Source organism: Schistocerca nitens, chromosome 8, assembly GCF_023898315.1.
Source record: "Schistocerca nitens isolate TAMUIC-IGC-003100 chromosome 8, iqSchNite1.1, whole genome shotgun sequence".
In the NCBI taxonomy this organism is placed as follows: domain Eukaryota; kingdom Metazoa; phylum Arthropoda; class Insecta; order Orthoptera; family Acrididae; genus Schistocerca; species Schistocerca nitens.
This window is the reverse complement of record NC_064621.1, coordinates 384,824,559-384,845,923: the sequence shown is the minus strand read 5'-3', so window position 1 is coordinate 384,845,923 and position 21,365 is coordinate 384,824,559. Positions and strand designations below refer to the sequence as shown.

Here is a 21,365-nt window from a genome sequence, read left to right as displayed (position 1 = left end):
TAGTGGGAGCAGGTGAGTATGAAGGCTTCACTACAAAGAGCAAAAGGGTAAAATGATTTACAATGTTCTGTGTCAAAAGAATGCAAATATATTCACATTCCGAAATTTTTAGTGAGGAAGGTAGAATGAGAACTGAGACAGCTGATTCCCCACTTTTCTGTGCTATGTGCTGGTACATTATGGGAGACAATTTATAGCCACTAATCACCTTCAGAAGTTGAAATCTGTAGTGGAGCTGACAGAGATATATAAAAGGGACACACTACCCACCTTTTAGGACTAATAGGACGGGAGAGAGGAATATGGTGGGGAAGGTTAGAAAGGAAGGGCACATCACTCTGACCCCATCTCTTTCATCCTGCAACCAGCATTTCCTTCCATGATTTTATGTAGCCATGTCAGAAGCCTATTTTTACAGTATACGCAGTTGCACACAGTATATACATATTTACAAAAAAAAAGGAACATTCAGAAATTTCAGAAATATCATTGAACAAATCTGAAATCAGATGACATTTATCCAAAATTGAGCCACACTTAATGCAATAGCCAGCTGGAGTGGCGGAGCAGTTCTAGGTGCTACAGTCTGGAACCGTGCGACCGCTACGGTCGCAGGTTCGAATCCTGCCTCGGGCATGGATGTGTGTGATGTCCTTAGGTTAGTTAGGTTTAAGTAGTTCTAAGTTCTGGGGGACTGATGACCTCAGAAGTTCAGTCCCATAGTGCTCAGAGCCATTTGAACGTAGTGTACTATTTTTTTGCAAACACAATGCCCTGTATTGAACAAGTAAATGTACCAAGAGGGCACTGGCACAGGTGTTCCACATTTTGTTCATCTCCACACTCACACTTGCTATCCCCTAATGTGAAGTCCCACAGTTTAAGCGAGGAAGTCATCCTGTTGACACTAATTCTTAAGCAGTTAAGTGATCTCCAAACCCCATACTCTTCATAGTGGCTAATCGTAAGATCTTCTTGTGCTTCCATTCTAGCTCACTGTATGGATTTGCCTCATATGGAGTTGAGTTTCAGAGATTCTGCTGTTCAAAGGAGACTTTTTCTCAATTTTAGCCCAGGTTGAGACAGTTCATGGCCAAACTGCAGTGAGCTTCCACATGCTCAGCTTCCAGTCGTTTATGTTCGATGGCAGCTTTTTGATGAATATTTGGAGGGGTGATACCAGCAAGACAGTATATCTTCTTGACAGGGATTGTTTTTAAGGACCAGTAGTCAGTCTGCAAGCTTTGTTCAGAGCATTGTCCACAGTTTTGGCACAAGATGATTTATACCAAACAGTGGAAACAAACTTTGCTGCAGAAAAGCACAAACTAAAAGCAGTGGTTCTAAGAGCTTGTGATGTAACCCCCTAGTTTGTGCCTCATTACCTTTCCCAACATATTATTCTAAGTGCTGGTTTTCTGTTTGGCATTGGGACAGTGTTATCTGAAGGTGAGGGGAAATGTCCAGTTTTAATCCTAGATACTTTTGGAGTGCAAGGGGATGCCACTCCATGGCTCACCCAGTTTTCTTGCGGCCTTTGTTCTGCTGGGTAGTGTGTAACTTTTATTTGTGTCTATCAATGGTACTATACATTTTGCCTGCTGAAGAAAAGTACTAGCCAGGAAAACTGACTCATAATTTATTATACATTGTCAAACAAACAAATGAACTAAGTAAAAAACTACCAGTGAGGCTACTGACGGTTAATTTTAGGAAGATGGGTCTGGCCACCTGATTTAAGGTTTTCTATCATTCTGTTCATAAACAAAACTCCTAACATTTTATAAGGCATGGAGAAGTAACCATTGGGAAGTAGAAACTTAATTACATAAGATGAACTAAATATCAACAGTCTTGCCAGTTCAGCTACTGCCCAGGTAACAGGCAAAAACCGAGAAATAATATTCACAGTTCCTATGAAGTACACTAATATATTCTTAGGCCAATATAATTTTTATGCCTTTAGTGTTTCTGATGCAACTCTTTTCTATAGCTTTACTTCAGTACGATCAGTGGAGTCAAAGTACTGATATTAGTGAAACCAGTTACATTCACAACTATACTTTATTCATCTCTAAAGGCAAAAACAATAAAATTTTTAACAATCATCAGACATTATTAAAAGTTTTCTGGTTACATAGTGCACATTCCACTATCATATTGCTACACTTATACAAAGTATAAATTAGTAGTGTTTAACTTTCATATGTGCTATCAGCAGTACTATATATTTCATCTCCTGAAGGTAAGTAATGGCAAGGAAGTCTGTATCATTAAAAGAAACCAAAACATTATTTGAACAGCCTGTATATAAATACCAACATACAGACAACCTAACCCCATATGCATTCTCTTTATAACAATTTCTTTAATGAATTTTTAGTTTATCTGAATTTATTTTGGTCTCTTCCCCCCCCCCCCCCCCCCCCATCCAATCACCCAAACTCTCTTGCCTGAATGTTACTTGCTTGGCACTCTCTCACTCTCTTTTGCAGAACCACGTCTATCACTCTACATCCAGAAAATTTTTGCCTTCCCAGTTTTTCTCTAAATATTTATCTTTCCTGCATAAACATGAATTGGTTTCCAAGATAAAGCATTCACTATACTCAGATTAAAATTACTCTTTGTGTTTGCTGTGTTGCCTGTTCTGTGGGCACATGCCTTGCTAGATAATGTGGACCTACCTGCAGGGTCAAAGGTTTTCCCCATGCACTATGCTGAATTCACGTTTGATGTTTATGTTGCTTATGCAATTTTTTACACCAGTCACACCCACAATCTAAGTTTGCATTACTGTTACAGTGTACTATATCAAGATTAAATTAAACGAAATTGAAACAAAATTGTCTGTATGACACATTGCCATAAAAGCATAGCACTTGTCAATTAATTGAAATAATGTGAGTTCAGATACACATTCAACCTTTTTTTAAAGCTTACTGTTACTTTTCTCTAAGAAAATTATATTCTTATAGTAATATACTCATTACAGTTTGTATAATACTTTAATTAATGGAATAAGCTATTTTGTTATTTTATTTCTACAAAAAATCTGAGAATTTATTGCATCATTATTCCTTCATTTTAGTTCTTGATCAATGTACTGGAATACAATCAGCTAACAGCATACCAAACTGAAATCTATGAATTGTTCTGTAGCTCTTATTGACATGAAAGGGCCATAAAAAATGTGAGCAAATCATCAGTAATAACTATTCTCAATAAGGGACCTATTGTAACATCCAGAAGACTATTGTCAACTGGCTACAACAAAAAACATTCCCATACCGCACAGCCATAGAAAGGGTGAATTACTGGACACCGTGGCTCAGAACAAACCACGTTTACCTCTATGAGTGATAGATAGCAAAAAAGATGACCTTATTGCCCTCAGATTGCCATCATATCAGTGTAATTTCAGTTCCATTGAATTCATATCGGCTCAACATAAGTGTTATGTGGAAAGGAACAGCAAAAAATATGTGCTGGCAGAAGTGGAAAGACTGACACAGGATGCTACAAATGAGACTTTGTTGTCAGATTACCACAATGTTGTCAGACACCTGAAGGAAGTAATCACAAAAGCGTGGGAAAATGGATGTGTCATGGAAAATAACAAAGAATAATTTATTATTTCAACATATTCTGACAGCTTGCCTAGTGACTGCTTAGGGGATACTCAAACTGATTCAGATATAACTGTTGTGCATCCGTTAGTGCTTACTAAGACACTGGCAACAGTCAATAAGTACATGATTTGTTTCTTTTTTGGTATCAGTTACATGAACACGTGGCATGTTGTGTTTGAGCCAGCATCTCTGCTCCCCATCACTGCCATCCCTCAATCACAAAGTAATTTCAGTCACAGTATAACAATGATGTAACATTCAATTTCCATTATACTGTGGTTAAGTAACTTCTGTTTGTCATATTAGGTGTAAAGGGTATAGTATTCACATTGCTACCACATTATATTAATCCATTCTTACTCTTAATACAAACTAAGAATAATTTTCTTACTATTAATTTAAGGACTATTCCTTGGATACAAACATTTACAAACCTGTGGTGTGGATTTTGTGGCAGTACTACCAAGTCCTAGTTTACCATAATCCCCATCCCCAAATGACCACACTGTGTTTCCATCCTTTGATACACATACTGTGTGGTTAAGGCCACAAGCGACCTGCCCCACTAGTTGTCCATCAGGTATGGGCACACGTTCAGGAAGTTTTTTATTTGCTGTGTTTCCCAAGCCCAAACGGCCATAGTCTCCATTACCAAAGGTAAATAATTTACCATCTGCTGTCACAACAGCGCTATGTTTAAAACCACAGGCAACCTACAGCAGAATAATAAAAATAAGAACAATGTTTAGAAAAGCAAATACAGCAATTATAAACGGAAATGTCACACAAAATGATTGAGTTTCTCACTTTTGATACAAGTGCAAAAGTGATTATGATCAAGCAAATGAAATAATTAAGTCACAAACAACTGTCAAAAACCCAGTACAAGAAATACAACAAATAGCATGCTCAGTTATTGGTCTATTAATTTTATAGATATACATGTATTTAATATTTTAGTTTTATGACACAAAGAACAAATGAGGAAGTGTTCAAGACTAAAATGAAGGAAATGTCGCTCAAAGCTTCAGGTAAAGAGAAGAGACATATTTTCCTAATTTCTTGTCTACTGTTTTATGACTTAAGCTTAGGTCCCAAGCAAAATATTTCATTTTACTTCCTGAATTTTATTGCTATTTCTGCACTGTAAGACAAAATTTGGGTTTTGACATTTTGATGTTCATTTTCTTATGATGTTTCTAATCAAGTCTACTGACAGTGTAACTTATGACACATCTGTCGTCGTATGAATATGGACACTGTTTCCAGACTCCTGAAGCACTCCATTATGGACAGTGTTTGATAATGATGATGATGAGGAGGAGGAGGAGGAGGAGGCAAAGGAGAAGAAAGAAGTACTGGCAAGGGTAAAGAGGATTGATTAAGAAAGTAAAAGTTCTATACCATTAAAAAACTAAGATTAAAAATAAGAGTGGCAATTTCCAAACAATTTAAGTAAAAATGTGTAAGTTTCTTTAAACTATTGCGTCTATCATTAAAATAAATATCACTGAAATCAATGTACAAAGAGCTGCAGCCACTTGAAACTGAGTGATATTGCTAGCTTTAGTTACATTTACTGTATATCCAAATATTTCTCAATCCAAGTTGAAATGAGAATACAAAATGCTGGCTGACAGAAATTTATGTTTAGTTCCTAATTATTAGTTCAACTTAATCAGTTGTACAATGCTATTTTTAAGACTGTTAGTGAATGTTGCACTTTTATTACAGCCTATAGGAATATTATATAAATCTAAAGACATGCTCAGGAAACTCATTAGTTGCAAATTTTACTTTCTTATGACATTTTAATTTTCTGTAGAGGTTCCAACAGAATTAAGCAATTAAAAGTTTCTCTAATAAGTCTCCACACAGACTGAAAACTACTACAGCTGAACCAACTTCACTGTATTTATCAATCACTAATTGCTATACTACAATATCAAATTATTTCCTTTCAGAACTTTTAACAATTTCTGTTTCTTACATATGGGCAGAATAAAGTAGTTAAATTACCAGTTTTATAGTCTTGAAGCCATCTGACCAACAAGACCAACTGTTGTTGTGGTCTTCAGTCCTGAGACTGGTTTGATGCAGCTCTCCATGCTACTCTATCCTGTGCTAGCTTCTTCATCTCCCAGTACCTACTGCAACCTACATCCTTCTGAATCTGCTTAGTGTATTGATCTCTTGGTCTCCCTCTATGATTTTTACCCTCCACGCTGCCCTCCAATGCTAAATTTGTGATCCCTTGATGCCTCAAAACATGTCCTACCAACCGATCCCTTCTTCTAGTCAAGTTGTGCCACAAATTTCTCTTCTCCCCAATCCTATTCAATACCTCCTCATTAGTTACGTGATCTACCCACCTTATCTTCAGCATTCTTCTGTAGCACCACATTTCGAAAACTTCTATTCTCTTCTTGTCCAAACTATTTATCGTCCATGTTTCACTTCCATACATGGCTACACTCCATACAAATACTTTCAGAAACGACTTCCTGACACTTAAATCTATACTCGATGTTAACAAATTTCTCTTCTTCAGAAACGCTTTCCTTGCCATTGTCAGTCTACATTTTATATCCTCTCTACTTCGACCATCATTAGTTATTTTACTCCCTAAATAGCAAAACTCCTTTACTATTTTAAGTGTCTCATTTCCTAATCTAATTCCCTCAGCATCACCCGATTTAATTTGACTACATTCCATTATCCTCGTTTTGCTTTTGTTGATGTTCATCTTATATCCTCCTTTCAAGACACTGTCCATTCCGTTCAACTGCTCTTCCAAGTCCTTTGCTGTCTCTGACAGAATTACAATGTCATCGGCGAACCTCAAAGTTTTTACTTCTTCTCCATGAATTTTAATACCTACTCCGAATTTTTCTTTTGTTTCCTTTACTGCTTGCTCAATATACAGATTGAATAACATCGGGGAGAGGCTACAACCCTGTCTCACTCCTTTCCCAACCACTGCTTCCCTTTCATGCCCCTCGACTCTTATAACTGCCATCTGCTTTCTGTACAAATTGTAAATAGCCTTTCGCTCCTTGTATTTTACCCCTGCCACCTTCAGAATTTGAAAGAGAGTATTCCAGTTAATGCTGTCAAAAGCTTTCTCTAAGTCTACAAATGCTAGAAACGTAGGTTTGCCTTTCCTTAATCTTTCTTCTAAGATAAGTTGTAAGGTTAGTATTGCCTCAAGTGTTCCAACATTTCTACGGAATCCAAACTGATCTTCCCCGAGGTCCGCTTCTACCAGTTTTTCCATTCGTCTGTAAAGAATTCGTGTTAGTATTTTGCAGCTGTGACTTATTAAACTGATAGTTCGGTAATTTTCACATCTGTCAACACCTGCTTTCTTTGGTATTGGAATTATTATATTCTTCTTGAAGTCTGTGGGTATTTCGCCTGTCTCATACATCTTGCTCACCAGATGGTAGAGTTTTGTCATGACTGGCTCTCCCAAGGCCATCAGTAGTTCTAATGGAATGTTGTCTACTCCCGGGGCCTTGTTTTGACTCAGGTCTTTCAGTGCTCTGTCAAACTCTTCACGCAGTATCTTATCTCCCATTTCACCTTCATCTACATCCTCTTCCATTTCCATAATATTGTTCTCAAGTACATCGCCCTTGTATAAACCCTCTATATACTCCTTCCACCTTTCTGCCTTCCCTTCTTTGCTTAGAACTGGGTTGCCATCTGAGCTCTTGATATTCATACATGTGGTTCTCTTCTCTCCAACTAAGCTCAACAAATAGGTAAAAGCAACAGAAAAAAATTTGCAGTGTTGTGAGATAATTTTTAAATGCACAAATCTTACAGATTTTTGTGTCTTGACAACTTAACAGTTAAAATTTGTCTTAACTGTAATTACACTCAAGCCAACACACTTTGTCCCTACCAACCTAAAAGACATTCTTTGTCAATGGTTTAATGTGTCTGACAAGTGCCACCTATAAGTAAACACAATACTTACCTTTGTGTAAGGAATGACAATTAATGTAAATTTTAAATTGTTTTCACATTTAACATACAATCAGTTTTAGAAACCTTATGGTAAACAATTTAAAATCTTAGCACTTATTGTTAAGAATACAAGCACTTTCATACTCCCCCTATCACTTTTGACTCATTCATTGCTGATGTGCATGAGCATTCAGTTTTTGCAGTTACAAAAAAACACTGGTGTCACTTAGACCGACTAAACTTCTCTGTCTTGTTGTCATCCTGCATTAAAAATATGGTTCACAGTTTTACGCAAAATTAGCAAAGTTTCCCGTTAAACTGCCTAACATTATAATCTTGCTAAGTGTTAAATGAAACAATGGAAAATCCAGGATGGATTTTCCACTAACCCCCCCCCCCCCCAAAAAAAAAAAAAAAAACCTTGCCAGCCCTTCGCTCCATTTAATCTGCAGCACTTCACTGTCTGCCACCCCTACCCTACTATCATCCCCCTTCCCCACCCCAGCCTTCTCCTTAACCCACCCAGTTGCCACTCCTATCATGCACTGGTGCTGCTGCTCGCAGTGTGGCCTCAGTTGCCCGAGACTACAGTCATGTGTGTGTGAGTTGCATTTTCATGAGTGTCTGGATGTATATCTGTCATCTGTTTTTGATTTGTGAAACTCTTTTTGTTAAGCCTATCTGAGACTCAGCATCTCCACGAAATGGTGAGTAGCAACTTTCCTCAATATTGTAAGAGTTAAATTACATTTTTTGTTGGGATCAGAATCTATTGTTAACTCCTTTTCGAACACAACATACTTCTCAAAATTATGTTTTCATCCATTTATATTTTGTTTTAGTTTTCACTTCTGGCTGTTCTACTTTAAAAATTAATTACCATTTGAAAATTAGTTTTTCAATGATCTTCGTAAATATAAAACTTTCTTTCACTTTCAAAACTAATAATGTTTCCTTATTTTAATACCATTATTTGTCCCTATTCTTTTTCTGAAATATATTTTTCAGTATCCCTTCTTAGAAGAATTGCTATAACAATTGTGTAATGATACCTCCACAGACTTTAATATCTCTGAATAGTCTCTTATTTACCATCTCACTACAAACTCAAATATACAGTATATCTGCCTTGAAAAAGACAGATGAAGATTCAAGTGAAGAAAATTTCTATTAATTGAAGTAACACACAAAAATGACACCCAAATAATGTCTACAAATTCATCAAAACTGTTTACACCAATGTGCTGCATTACTGGAAATGTTACATTTACTTGGTTTATTTTATATGTGCTTCAAGCATTGATAATGAAATATTATCACCTGTACTACTTCTTCATTTTGAAGTGCTTCAATTTGCCTTGGACGCCTTTGCCTGTCACTATTTCCATGACCAAGTTTTCCATAGTCACCATCACCCCATGAGAATACTTCACCACTCTCAGCTAGTGCAAGGCTGTGTCCATCAGATCCACAAGATGTTGCTAGTGCCACAATCACAAATCCTGAAATGTTTCAGTTACATGACAATAGCTTACAGCCAAATATACACACATGAAAATCCTATAACTTTAAAATTGTAGTCATACCCTGAAGTGACGATATGATGCTGAGGGAGTGTAAATTATCAGAATTCCCTTGACCCAGACGACCATAGCTACCTTCACCACAAGCAAGTACAGTACCATTTGCTTGAATGACAAAAGTACAGTTCTGTCCGCAAATTATTTGCTGGGCTGAGGAGAATGACTCAACTGCTACAGGTTGAAGTGTACTGCGACCTGAAAGACAGATTATTACACTCAAGAGAGAGCCAGATAAAATGAAAGGCAGAAATAAAACAAAACTTCACTATTTATGAGAATACAGGATGTGTTAGAATTTTTATTTGATATGATGGATGGGAGCTTGCTCTAAACACAGAAAAAATTAAGTTAATGCTGATAAATAGGAAAAACAATCATGTAATGTTCAGATACAGAATTAGTGGTATGCTAACTGACACAGTCACATCAATTAAATATCTATGTGTAATGTTGCAAAATGATATGAAATGGGATGTGTGTATAAAGTTGGTAGTAGGCAGAGAGGATGGTCAACTTCATTATAATAGGAAATTTCTAGGAAAGAGAAGCTCATCTATAAAGGAGACCACATACAGAACATTAGAGTGACCCATTCTTAAGTATTAATTGAGTGTTTGGTATCTCCATAAGGTCAGATTAAAGGAAGACATTGAAGAAATTCAGAGACATGCTGCTAGATTTGTTGTTACCAACATGTTCAGTCAACACACACATATTATGGAGATGCAGACATATTATGGAGATGCTTCACACAACATTATTAGAAAATTTAGAGAACCAGCATTTGCAGCTGACTGCATTAAAATTCTATTGTTACTCCATTGATTATTTGATGCTCTGCCTTTCAGAAACAAAAATGCCGTAGGAAAATATTGGAAATCACGGGGATTTGACAGACTGAGCTACAGTTTTACCAACTGCTTCTGGAAATGATTCATGTATGTAACATTTTACTGGAAACATTCAGATGTATACTGTGAGAAGTGACGGATACATCAGACACATTCGATTGCAGTGCTCTGCTAATGACTCCAACAGTTTGGACTTTACTCTCTGTTTCTTTCAGGGCTTGTCATATCACTCAAAAAATGACATAGTCTTCATGCTGAGGAGCAATCTCAACAATGTACCTGATGACATCATCCTGAATTGTGCAGTTGACTTTGTGGTCCAGATTGCACCTGGCATAACCAATAATCACCACATGCTCTTCTTTATCATGATCTTTTCCTTGAAAGCCTAAATATTATGTTGTCACTGAGCCCTGCTGTTGGATTAAAAATACTGGTTGCCTGATGTTCACTACACAGGCAGTTCAGTACCAGTTCAGACATTCCCTTCCCATAGTTTCACCCTAGAAGAAGAACAATTTTGGTCCTTCTTCAACTCTCTGAATATTACTACCTTTAACTTGCTACTTTTTCATGAACATTTTGGGTTGTCTACATACTACCACTGAGTTTCCAGAGCAATGAAGCTGTTGGACACGTCTAGACTTAAGGTAACATACTTGTTGCATCTTGAACCTCTTGCCTGAATTCACTGGTTTCGTCAGAGTCTAACTGTCTAAGCAGTTCTTAACTGCTGCCAACTGCAGCTCTTAGCTGTCCCAAATATTACTGTATTACTGCCAGATCAGATTTGTGTTTTAAGATTAGATGCTCCTTACACATAGCCATTGATCAATAACTACAACTACTACAGAGTCAAAGGCTAGCCACATATTCATCCAAGCTACTACAATAATATTATTAGTCCAGATACATTATTTAATGACAGATGTTCAATGGAAAATCACAATTATACAAGTTTTCCTATTGTCTTAAATTACAAACAACTCACTTATGATACTTACTTTATGGAAGAAAAATGTTTACGTGATATACAAATGTTTGTGTATTATGTGAATGTTAAGTCACTGAAATTTTTTCAACATAAGATTAATTTTCATGTATCTTCTTTAGCTGGCATCATAGCAAAGGCTGAGATTTGGTTAAATCAGAAGACAAAATTTTCATAGCTATAAGAAAGAGAACAATTACAATGGGAATATAGCCATCTGCATATCAGTGGGCTTTATGTGAACAAACAAATAGAAGTGACTGTCAAGTAGTTAAAATCTAAAGTGTTCCAGCTGTTCTCTCTGGTGAATGTAGATAAAAAGGCAAGACAGAATGGACACAATAACAATCTGGATTGCTGTTTGGCAATGTGAAATGTGTGCTAACAGTAGAAACCAAGATACAGACCACCTACAAGCACTACAGCTCAGCCAAACCTGAATGGTAACCTACCTAAATATGAAACAAAGATTCTCATTTTTACAAGCCTTTGTAGGGACATACTATTCATTTAGAAAGTCATTCAATAAAAAGATATCAATGCTCTGTGATATGATATGACATGACAGACAGAATAAGATGTAAAGTGGCAGTAGAGCTGTCTGTGATAGCACAGGCTGAGATGTACTTGGCACTAGAGGAAGAGCATAGTGAATGTGCAGCCAGCATGGGACACCAAGGTTTAAAAGGTGGATGGTGTCATAGTTTGACATCCGTGTGTAAGGTTGGGCTCTCTGGGTGGAACAAGCAAATTGCTGTAAGCATGGTCTACAAATCGAACTCTTGATGGCTGCAACTTATAAAAGGTTAGCCATTGTATCCGGTGATAATCAAGTTATTATTGATCCATTAAAGCTATGAGCTTAGTGAAATTTCACAATAGGTCGTATGATGAAAACTGTCATAATTACAGCAAATAAACTAAATAAATCATTACACTAATCAATAAAAATTTTATTACTGTTAAATCTGTAGAGCTACTGAGAGATACACTACACCAAATGAAAGCTACTGTTGGCAGTTACAGCTGACCAAGATCTCTCTGTGATTCTTCAAACAATACAATATGAATTAACTGTAACAAATTTGCAAATTTAGCCACAATGCTGTAATTCAAACACATACACGTAATAAGGCTGTGGCATGATGTAAGCGTACACATTATCTTTCCTCTCATGTACACAGATGTAGACATTTCATGGAAAAATTGGCATTTAACGAAATATCTCTTGATAGAACTGACTATAATTCAAAATTGGCATGAAATATGTAAAATTGGATTGTGCTAATGAAAGAACATAAAAAGTCAATACAAAATGACATTCCAAATTAATCAGTAGAATAATATTTAGATAATTTGCCTTGATTGATGTACTGTTAACAAATTTACCAATTCAATGATTAAACAGAGCATGTAAGAGTAGAAGAAGAAAAACGCCTACACATTCTTCATGCCAAGTGTTATGCATATAATTGTTTTGGGATAAAGAATTTTTTTCCATCTTCCGCATTCATCTGTGGGGAAGACATGTTCACAATGACAACAGGATGTCATAAGACCTGGGGCAGTTCAGAGGAGTTTTTCAGAGTACCTGCTAAGTCATCCATCAATATGCGAGTTAAAAAACATTGCGCTCTCATTTAAGTATATGGTTGAAAGAGTCAGCCTACAGGAATTGTGAAACAAACCCTGTCGTCCAGGACTGCGTGCCAAGAAGGGTGCAGATTCACCACAAGATGGGGAAACTCACAGGCCTCTATTGTCTACTGAGGCCTAAGCACTGTAGTGTGCAAGTGAGGCAGACGAAAACCTACGTCAAAGGGAAACCAAACAGAAACTGCTTGTGGCGAAGGAGATGTAGTAGTGTTAAATATGGCGGACCTAAGATTGGCCACATGGAAACTATTTAATGCTGTAGTAAGTCATGGAATGAAGCCACAGTAATTTTAATCTGCCATCCTCCATAAATTTTCATGGTGATCCCAATAAAACTTGAATATTGATCATATCTATAATAGTTTAGGATTTATAGTTAAAGTAAAATTAACAAGTTTTGTAACAAAGACCTGACTGCTAAAATCTGAATGCTTTGGTCAATCTTAACGATTGACATTTCATATAGAAGCGCCTCATTAAGATGACAAATGTTGTAAATATCAACTCTGTAACTTTATTTGTTTAAAAGCTATAGTAAATTTAAACTATCAGTATTTTCGGTTAGGCATCAGATCATCATATCCTCCACACAAAACACACTGAACCATGACAGCATGACACCTTATTGAATAATTAGGTAATAGAATATTTGTTGTAAAGTTTAGTGCATAATACTTACTTACGTATTTACTTATTTATCAGAAAGTACATTGGTGCAAAGCTACTGGCCATGACATTCAAAGTTAAGAAGGAAATTGTATTGGTTTTGTGTAAACGAATTTAACATTTATTATGTAATGGATATTATTGTTACTTTATGTAGAACATGAATGTGGTCAAGCTTTGATTATTTTAATATGTTAAAATGTAGAATAAGCTGTAACCGATCAGATGGATGGCTCGAGGAAAGGAAAATGCCCTAGTCCGTTGAGCGAGGATATTCGTTGTGCGGGCAACAATGCCAGGGACAGGCAGAGGGAGAGTGCTGGGGCAGACGCGAAAGCGGACAGTTTGGCTGCAGACACCAAAGGGTACAGTTCGGACTGAGACGCAAAAGCAGACAGTTGGTCTTTAAGCAGCTAGGAAGTGAAACGACTTAGGAAATTTCACGTTGTGTGATATCGTGGGACTTAGTCTCTGAGCAGTGAGCAGCCGTGCATCTGGTGTGAACTCTAACTTTTCGTGTAAATACCATGGTGGAGTATTGGACTTGTTTCGTGATGAGACTGTGAATGCTCGAACTGAGTCAAATGGATATGCGCTCGAGTGTAATAGTAATTCTAAATATGACCACTTTTGCTATTAGTTTTCTTGGTAAATAAACATTATTCTAACCAAATCGGAACTGTGTGACCTACAACATTTATGGGTCATTAATTTAGTCCCCGATATTATTATTACGGATATTATATGTTATATTAACTATGTATTTTGCAAACATGCCATCAGGCAGACAATTTAACCAAAGGGTCACAAGAGTCTAAATTTAGGGCGTGTAATGCGACACATGCAGTTCAACCCCTAGGCGAGTTTGAGTCAAGACATTTCGATGAAGAGGTACCACATGTGATCCTGAACATCTATGGGATGTTAGCTCGCAAATGGAAGAATTTTAGTACTTTATGTGGTGAATATATGGTCACAATACAATCTTTATGACTTTGCTTTTCTGCAGCCTCCTGAATTTACTAACCTTAGTTCATAACCTCCCTTTATTTCAAATTTATTTTCCATTAGTTCGGACTTCAATCCATATCTTTTCCCATTTCCTCAACCTATTTTTAAACTGCTTTTAACTCGGCATATAGCTGAAGACTTTCTTTGATAGTCTAGTGCTCATTCTCGTAATGTGTTCACATATTTAGTCTCCTCTTGTGTATCATTTCTCCTACCTCCCTGTTTATCTACACAGACCTCCACTTTTCATCTTCCTTGTTATTTTTGTGGTCTTCAGTCCTGAGACTGGTTTGATGCAGCTCTCCATGCTACTCTATCCTGTGCAAGCTTCTTATCTCCCAGTACTTACTGCAACCTACATCCTTCTGAATCTCCTTAGTGTATTCATCTCTTGGTCTCCCTCTATGATTTTTACCCTCCACGCTGCCCTCCAATGCTAAATTTGTGATCCCTTGATGCCTCAGAACATGTCCTACCAACCGGTCCCTTCATCTTGTCAAGTTGTGCCACAAACTCGTCCCCAATTCTATTCAATACCTCCTCATTAGTTACGTGATCTACCCATCTAATCTTCAGCATTCTTCTGTAGCACCACATTTTGAAAGCTTCCATTCTCTTCTTGTCCAAACTGTTTATCGTCCATGTTTCACTTCCATACATGGCTACACTCCATACGAATACTTTCAGAAACGACTTCCTGACACTTAAATCTATACTCGATGTTAACAAATTTCTCTTCTTCAGAAACACTTTCCTTCCCATTGCCAGTCTACATTTTATATCCTCTCTACTTCGACCATCATCAGTTATTTTGCTCCCCAAATAGCAAAACTCCTTTACTACTTTAATCTTCCTTATTACCATCTATTCATTTTCTTGGTCTCAAAAATCTCCCTTAAATTTGTTTTTTTATTTCCTGCTTCCTCGTTTCCATGTTCTTGTTAAGTGTCATGTATTCTTAACTATACTATGTTTCTGTCTTCACTGCTGGAGTGTAATGCTCTGTCTTTGGGTTTTTATGAGAATGCAATCTTGTTGCAACTATTTCATGTTACACTACATGCTAGCTCAGACTTCCTAGTGCATTGCTCTTTTCAAACCATCTTTCACTGTCATACTATATGATCTAAAGTATCTGGAGACCCATTAGTGGATATTAATATGTGGTGTGTCTGACTTTCACCTTTATGAGGACTTGAACTCTGCTGGGGACACTTTCAATAAAATTTCTGTCGTGGAATGACAGCACATACTTCCTTAAAAATCAGAACCAGAGAAGACAGTGATGTTGGGCGCTGTGGTCTGGAGCAAAAGAGAAGTTTTGGAAGTTTGTGGTGAGGTCTTACGGGACCAAACTGCTGAGGTCATCGGTCCCTAAGCTTACGCACTACTTAATCTAACTTATGCTAAGGACAACACACACACTCATGCCCGAGGGAGGACTCGAACCTCCGATGTGGAGAGCCACACGGGCCGTGACAAGGTGCCTCAGACCGCACGGCTATACCGTGCAGCAGCAAAGTAGACATTCAGCTTATGCCAAAGATGTTCCTCTGGGTTCAGGTTGGGACACTGGACAGGCCAGACCATTTCAGGAATGTTATTGTCCACAAACCATTGCCTCACTGCTGCTGATATATGACAAGGTGCATTTTGAAGCTGATACAGGCAGACATTGTCTCCGAACTGTTCCTGTACTGTATGCTGAACACATATTGCTTATATTCTTCCACATTTAGTATTTTCTTAGGAGCAATAAGGGGACCACACCCTAACCATGGAAGACACCCCCATACCAAAACACCCCTCCTCTATATTTCACTGTTGCCACTACATATGATGGCAGGTTGATGGCAGGTAACATTCCCCAGGGATTTGCCAAACCCAAACCCTTCCATTCAACTGCCACAGTGTGAGTCATCTCTCCAAATTACTCATTTACCGTGATCTACTGTCCAGTGGCATCACTCTTTACAACACCTTAACCATCACGTAGCACTGATTATAGAAAGTGTGGCTTATGAAGAGCTGCTTGACTATTGTATCCTGTTCATTTTAATTCCCTAAACACAGCAGTCATGCTAGCTGCACTGATGATAGCACTTTCAAACATGCGAATGATTTCTTCCACTGATTTCATGTGGTTTTTACAACCACCATTCATAATACTCAATGGTCCCTGTCCATCAATAAATGAGGCTTGCCTGGTTTGGTGCAGCTGTTATTGTTCTTTGTTGTTTCCACTTTGAAATGTCCCTGGTGCAGCTGTTATTGTTCTTTGTTGTTTCCACTTTGAAATGTCCCTGGTGGATTACATGGTGCTATCTGAATACCTTTGATCAGATATTTTTAGTATCCATAGGTACGGCACGAATGAGGCAGATCTGTAGAATGTTTGTACTTATTTGACACAAAGCAATTGAATTGACACAAGAATACTCAGAGATAAGTAATAGTTCCTCTGAATACGTCACTATGCTTCTTCAGAAAGTCAAATAGCTCCTGCTGCTTTAAATCTCTACATAAATGTGGAAACAAGACATATCTGAAATAGTTTCTGGAAACTTTAAACTTTTTATAAGCATACCAGCCTCAGCGAGTTGTCCATATTGTCCATTTCCCCAGACATATGCCTGGCACTTGCCACCAATCTGCCAGTCATGAGGATGCTGAACTGACCAAGCCATCAACTGTTCATCTGCCTTCATGCTCCATGAAGAGTTGTCCAATGGTGATGGAGAGCAACTGTCATCTGCAAGTAAATAGGATATTATTATTATTATTATTATTATTACCACTACTACACCTGTTATCATTATCATCTTTCATGAACAGCCACTGGACTGCATCTTCAATATAGAATTAAAGGATTGTTTTCTTCGTTCAACTATTACACCATACTATGACAGTTCAACAGACAAAAAAGCTTATGCCTTTTTGGAAGGCTTGAATACTCTGCAAGCTGTTAACAGTACATGGTGATAAGAATTTTGTGCAAATTAAAGAAAATGTAAGGTTATAATTCAACATCCTGTTAACATCAAGACTGTTTAGTGTAAAAACTAACTTGCATTGAAGAAAGGTGAGGGAGAAACTGACCATAGTACAGCTTTAGGAACCATTCTAACATTTGCCTGAATAACAGAGAGAAAATAATAAAGACTACTAATCACTCTGTAATTTCACAGACTGGGTATAACAAGGAGAATGATGGTTGTCTGAGGGTCAATTCAATAATTAAAGAGACAAATTGGTGTGGAGAAAAAAGCATTTATTTTTACAAAACAATAGTTTTTCTACTCTTCAACATAATCCCCTTGAACATTTATACACTTGTTCCAAAAAGTTACAAGCTTTTTTATTCCAGTTGCAAAGAGCTCTTTATCCTGGTGTTTCAACCAGTTTCCCATGAACTTTTTCACATCCTCATTGTCCTGGAACCTCTTCCCACGTAATGCCTCCTTTAGTGCACCAAACAAAATGGAAATCACTAGGTGCTAAATCAGGACTGCAAGGGGGATGAGGTAGTACCTCCCAGCCCATTTTATCGACAGTTTCATGGGTTAGTTGAGCAATATGACGATGCACATTGTCTTGCTGGAGAATCACACCTCTCCTCTGAAATCCACAATGTGTCTCTCTCATGGTTGGCTTCACCTTGTTTAAAAGCAAATCCAAGTAGCATTGGCTATTTATTGTACACTGCTCTTCAAGATAATCACGAAAAACTGGACAGTCAACATGACTTTTCCTGCTGATGCTTGGGTTTTGAACTTTTTCTTGACAGGTTAGCTGGTGTGCTTCCACTCCATGCTTTGTCTTTCTGATTCTGGCTCATAACAGTGAACCCAAGTTTCATCACAAGTTAAAATTTTGTTGAGGTAGTGCTCACCTTCTCTTTCATAACTTAACTTTAGCTCCGTGCACACTCTCAACCTCGTTTCCTCATGTAGCCACGTCAACTCCTTTGGGACCCATCTTTCACACGACATGTGATACTTCAGCTTGTTACAAATAATGTTATGAACTGTACCAGTACTAACTTGAACCATATCAACTATCATTTCCACTGTCACATGGTGATCGGCACGAATAATGTCTTCAATTCGACTTTCAAGTGAGGGCGTTGAAACTGCAACTGGTCGGCTAGAACGGTGTTTGTCAGTCATTGAGTCATGACCATTTTTGAACTGTTCTACCCACTTGTAAAAATTTGACTGATTCATACAACCTTCACCATAAACTATGAACATTCTACAGTATATATTCACTGGTTTCTCACCTTTAACAAGTAAAAAACGAATAACAGAATGTTGTTCAAATAATGTGGACATTTCTAGCAGACTCACCATCTTGAAATGTATTTTTGAGGTTATAAACAAAACAATGTTGATACATCAGCTGATCAAGGTTCATCCCAGTGATGCCATCTTAAAGCATATGGGAACTGTAAGAAAATAATTAGAGTAAAGAGATTTGGAGACAGGACCAAGAATGGATAAGGGAGACAAGAAACGGAGGTATGATGAAGTAAATTGAAGGGAGCAAATTGATAAGAGCAGGCCAGAGGAGTATGAAAAGAGAGGGAGAGGGGACATCAGAGGAGCAGAGAGCAAGGATTGAGAGAGAGAGCTAGAAACATAGATAAGCAGACATATAGACAGAATGATAGACAGACAGGCGAGGAGGGGTCTGAGGAGGAGAGAGGATGACGCATGAAAGGACTGTATCTGACATACATAAATTGCAGAACTATGAACTGCACGCCCCAAAACTTGATAAATAATTGAGAGTGCAACTGATTTTTTGTGTGTTTTATGTATAATTAAATATTAGAAAATACAGAAGTCTTTTTTTTTTATTACAACAGCTAAGAAATGATACATTACTTTCATGAAAAGAGGGCATGGCTGATCTAATGAAACTGCTACTACAATGTTGAAGTATTTTCTCTCTCTCTATTCGTTTAGTCGGTTCCGACTCTTCGTGACCCCATGAACCAAATCACGCCACTTTTTCCTGTCTTGCACTTTCTCCCATAGACCTTCCAGGTTGGAACAAATTGCTTCTGTGATGCCATCGATCCATCTCATCCTCTGACGTCCTCTTCTTCTAGTTCCTTCAATCTTCCCCAGCATTAATGTATTTTCCAGCGAGGCATGTCTTCGCATTGTGTGTCCAAAGTAGATCAGATTTTGTTTTAACATTAGACCTTCCAGGGAGAAATCTGGTTTAATTTGCTCCAATATTGATCTGTTGGTTCTCTTTGCAGTCGATGGAACTCTAAGAAGTTTCCTCCAACACCATAATTCGAAGGAGTCAATTCTTCGCCGTTCAGCCTTTCTAATGGTCCAGGTCTCACATCCATGCATCACAACTGGAAAGACCATAGCCCTCACAATACGGATCTTTGTTGCTAGTGTTATATCTCTGGACCTTATAACCTTGTCAAGGTTTGACATCGCCTGTCTACCGAGCAACAGGTGTCTCCGGATTTCATGGCTGCAGTCGCCGTCAGCAGAGATCTGGGAACCAAGGTAACTGAATGTAGTCACTACCTCCATGGTTTCTCCTGCTATATCCCACGAATTGGTAGGTGTAGTTGCCATAATTTTCGTTTTCTTCACATTCAGCATAAGACCGGCCTTTTCACTTTGCTAATACTGAGTTTGCTGTAAACCAGTAAGTCAGAGTTAAATGTGTGAAATATATTGTAATTATTTAGCAAGGAATAATTTTAGATAAATTTTAATTACATTTGCATTATATAAAGCATGTTAATTTTATTTCATGTGGTTCACCTCTTTTTGTTCTCTCGATCGCAAACACACTACACTGTTGCACTTTACCAAACAACTTTTTTGTGTTGGGTACTGAACTGAAATTTCCATTGTGGAGTTTTGGGAAAGAAAATTGTTACTCTATTAAGTGACCAAATGTATCTACACAAACCCATCTCTCAAAAAATATGCACTCTATTTTGATTTTCCATTTGTTTATTTCAGTCAGTATACACTTCATAGGTTGTTATTATTTTTTGAAACTTTGGATTTCAATATCAGACACAGCTAACTGATTTTGTACATTGATCTACTGGCCACCAGTATTCTGCCAATAATTATTTTTAATTAATTTAGTCAGCTGAGCAGAACTTTTTTTTTACTTCATGGACAAGGTACGATTGTGCTAGACCAATCTTGTGAGGTTACAAAACACTAGCTTCATACTGTGAAGTCATTTCAGTAACATATTGTCATTGCCTATTACCAAGCAAGAGCATTGACTTTCTCCTGTCTATGTGAAGAAGTAACTGAATCTTCTTCATAATGGGCACCAGAGTCATAAATTTATTAAATGAAAGCAGCGTTTGTCTCTTAGGCTGTATTTATTGACATTTTCTCTTTGTTTTATCATATTCATGGGCAATGAAGAAGAACTTAAAATAAATACACCTGCAGTGGAAAAAAGTAGCATTCCTTTATTAACTGAAGGTATGTATTAACCCATCTTGACTGTAGCATATTTAACGTAATGACTAAACCTGCAGTGCATTAATGGGAGCTGTTAAGAGGGTGTGTTCGATAAGTATCTGGACAAATTTTTCAAGCACTTAGAGTGTGAAGATTACACTTAAACTGGAAGTGCTTTTAGTGCTCACACTGAGAGTCAAGATGCAGGATACTACCAAGCAGACTTGTACCATTAAATGTTGTATTAAACGAAATAAATCTTCTCAGGACAATTTTGATATGAACTATGAGACCTGCAAAGATCCTGAAAGAAGAGGAGGACCAAGTGCTGAAGTTGTGATACTTCTAGAGTAAAATGCAACAGCAAATACAAACTAAATAAATCTAACTTGATGAGGAGTCAAGTCATTTGATATTTTAAGAAATTTCTTTGCTATTTTTTCAAACTGAACATTCTTTGGGATAAAACACAATACACAGAAATTTCAAAGAGCAACCCAAATTAGTAAATAACAACATAAAACACACAT

At 37.4% G+C, this 21,365-nt stretch overlaps 1 protein-coding gene across 1 annotated transcript in view; it reads right to left on the bottom strand.

Annotated features, from left to right (window-relative positions):
• LOC126198416 (probable E3 ubiquitin-protein ligase HERC1) overlaps positions 1-21,365 on the bottom strand; it is a 747,204-nt gene that overhangs the window by 99,443 nt on the left and 626,396 nt on the right. Inside the window, exons 59-62 of the mRNA XM_049934719.1 lie at positions 16,953-17,117; positions 9,194-9,385; positions 8,928-9,109; positions 4,067-4,345 (exon numbers count right to left, since the gene is read on the bottom strand). Of these exons, the coding sequence (XP_049790676.1) occupies positions 4,067-4,345; positions 8,928-9,109; positions 9,194-9,385; positions 16,953-17,117 (818 nt within the window). The remainder of the gene's footprint in view (positions 1-4,066; positions 4,346-8,927; positions 9,110-9,193; positions 9,386-16,952; positions 17,118-21,365) is intronic.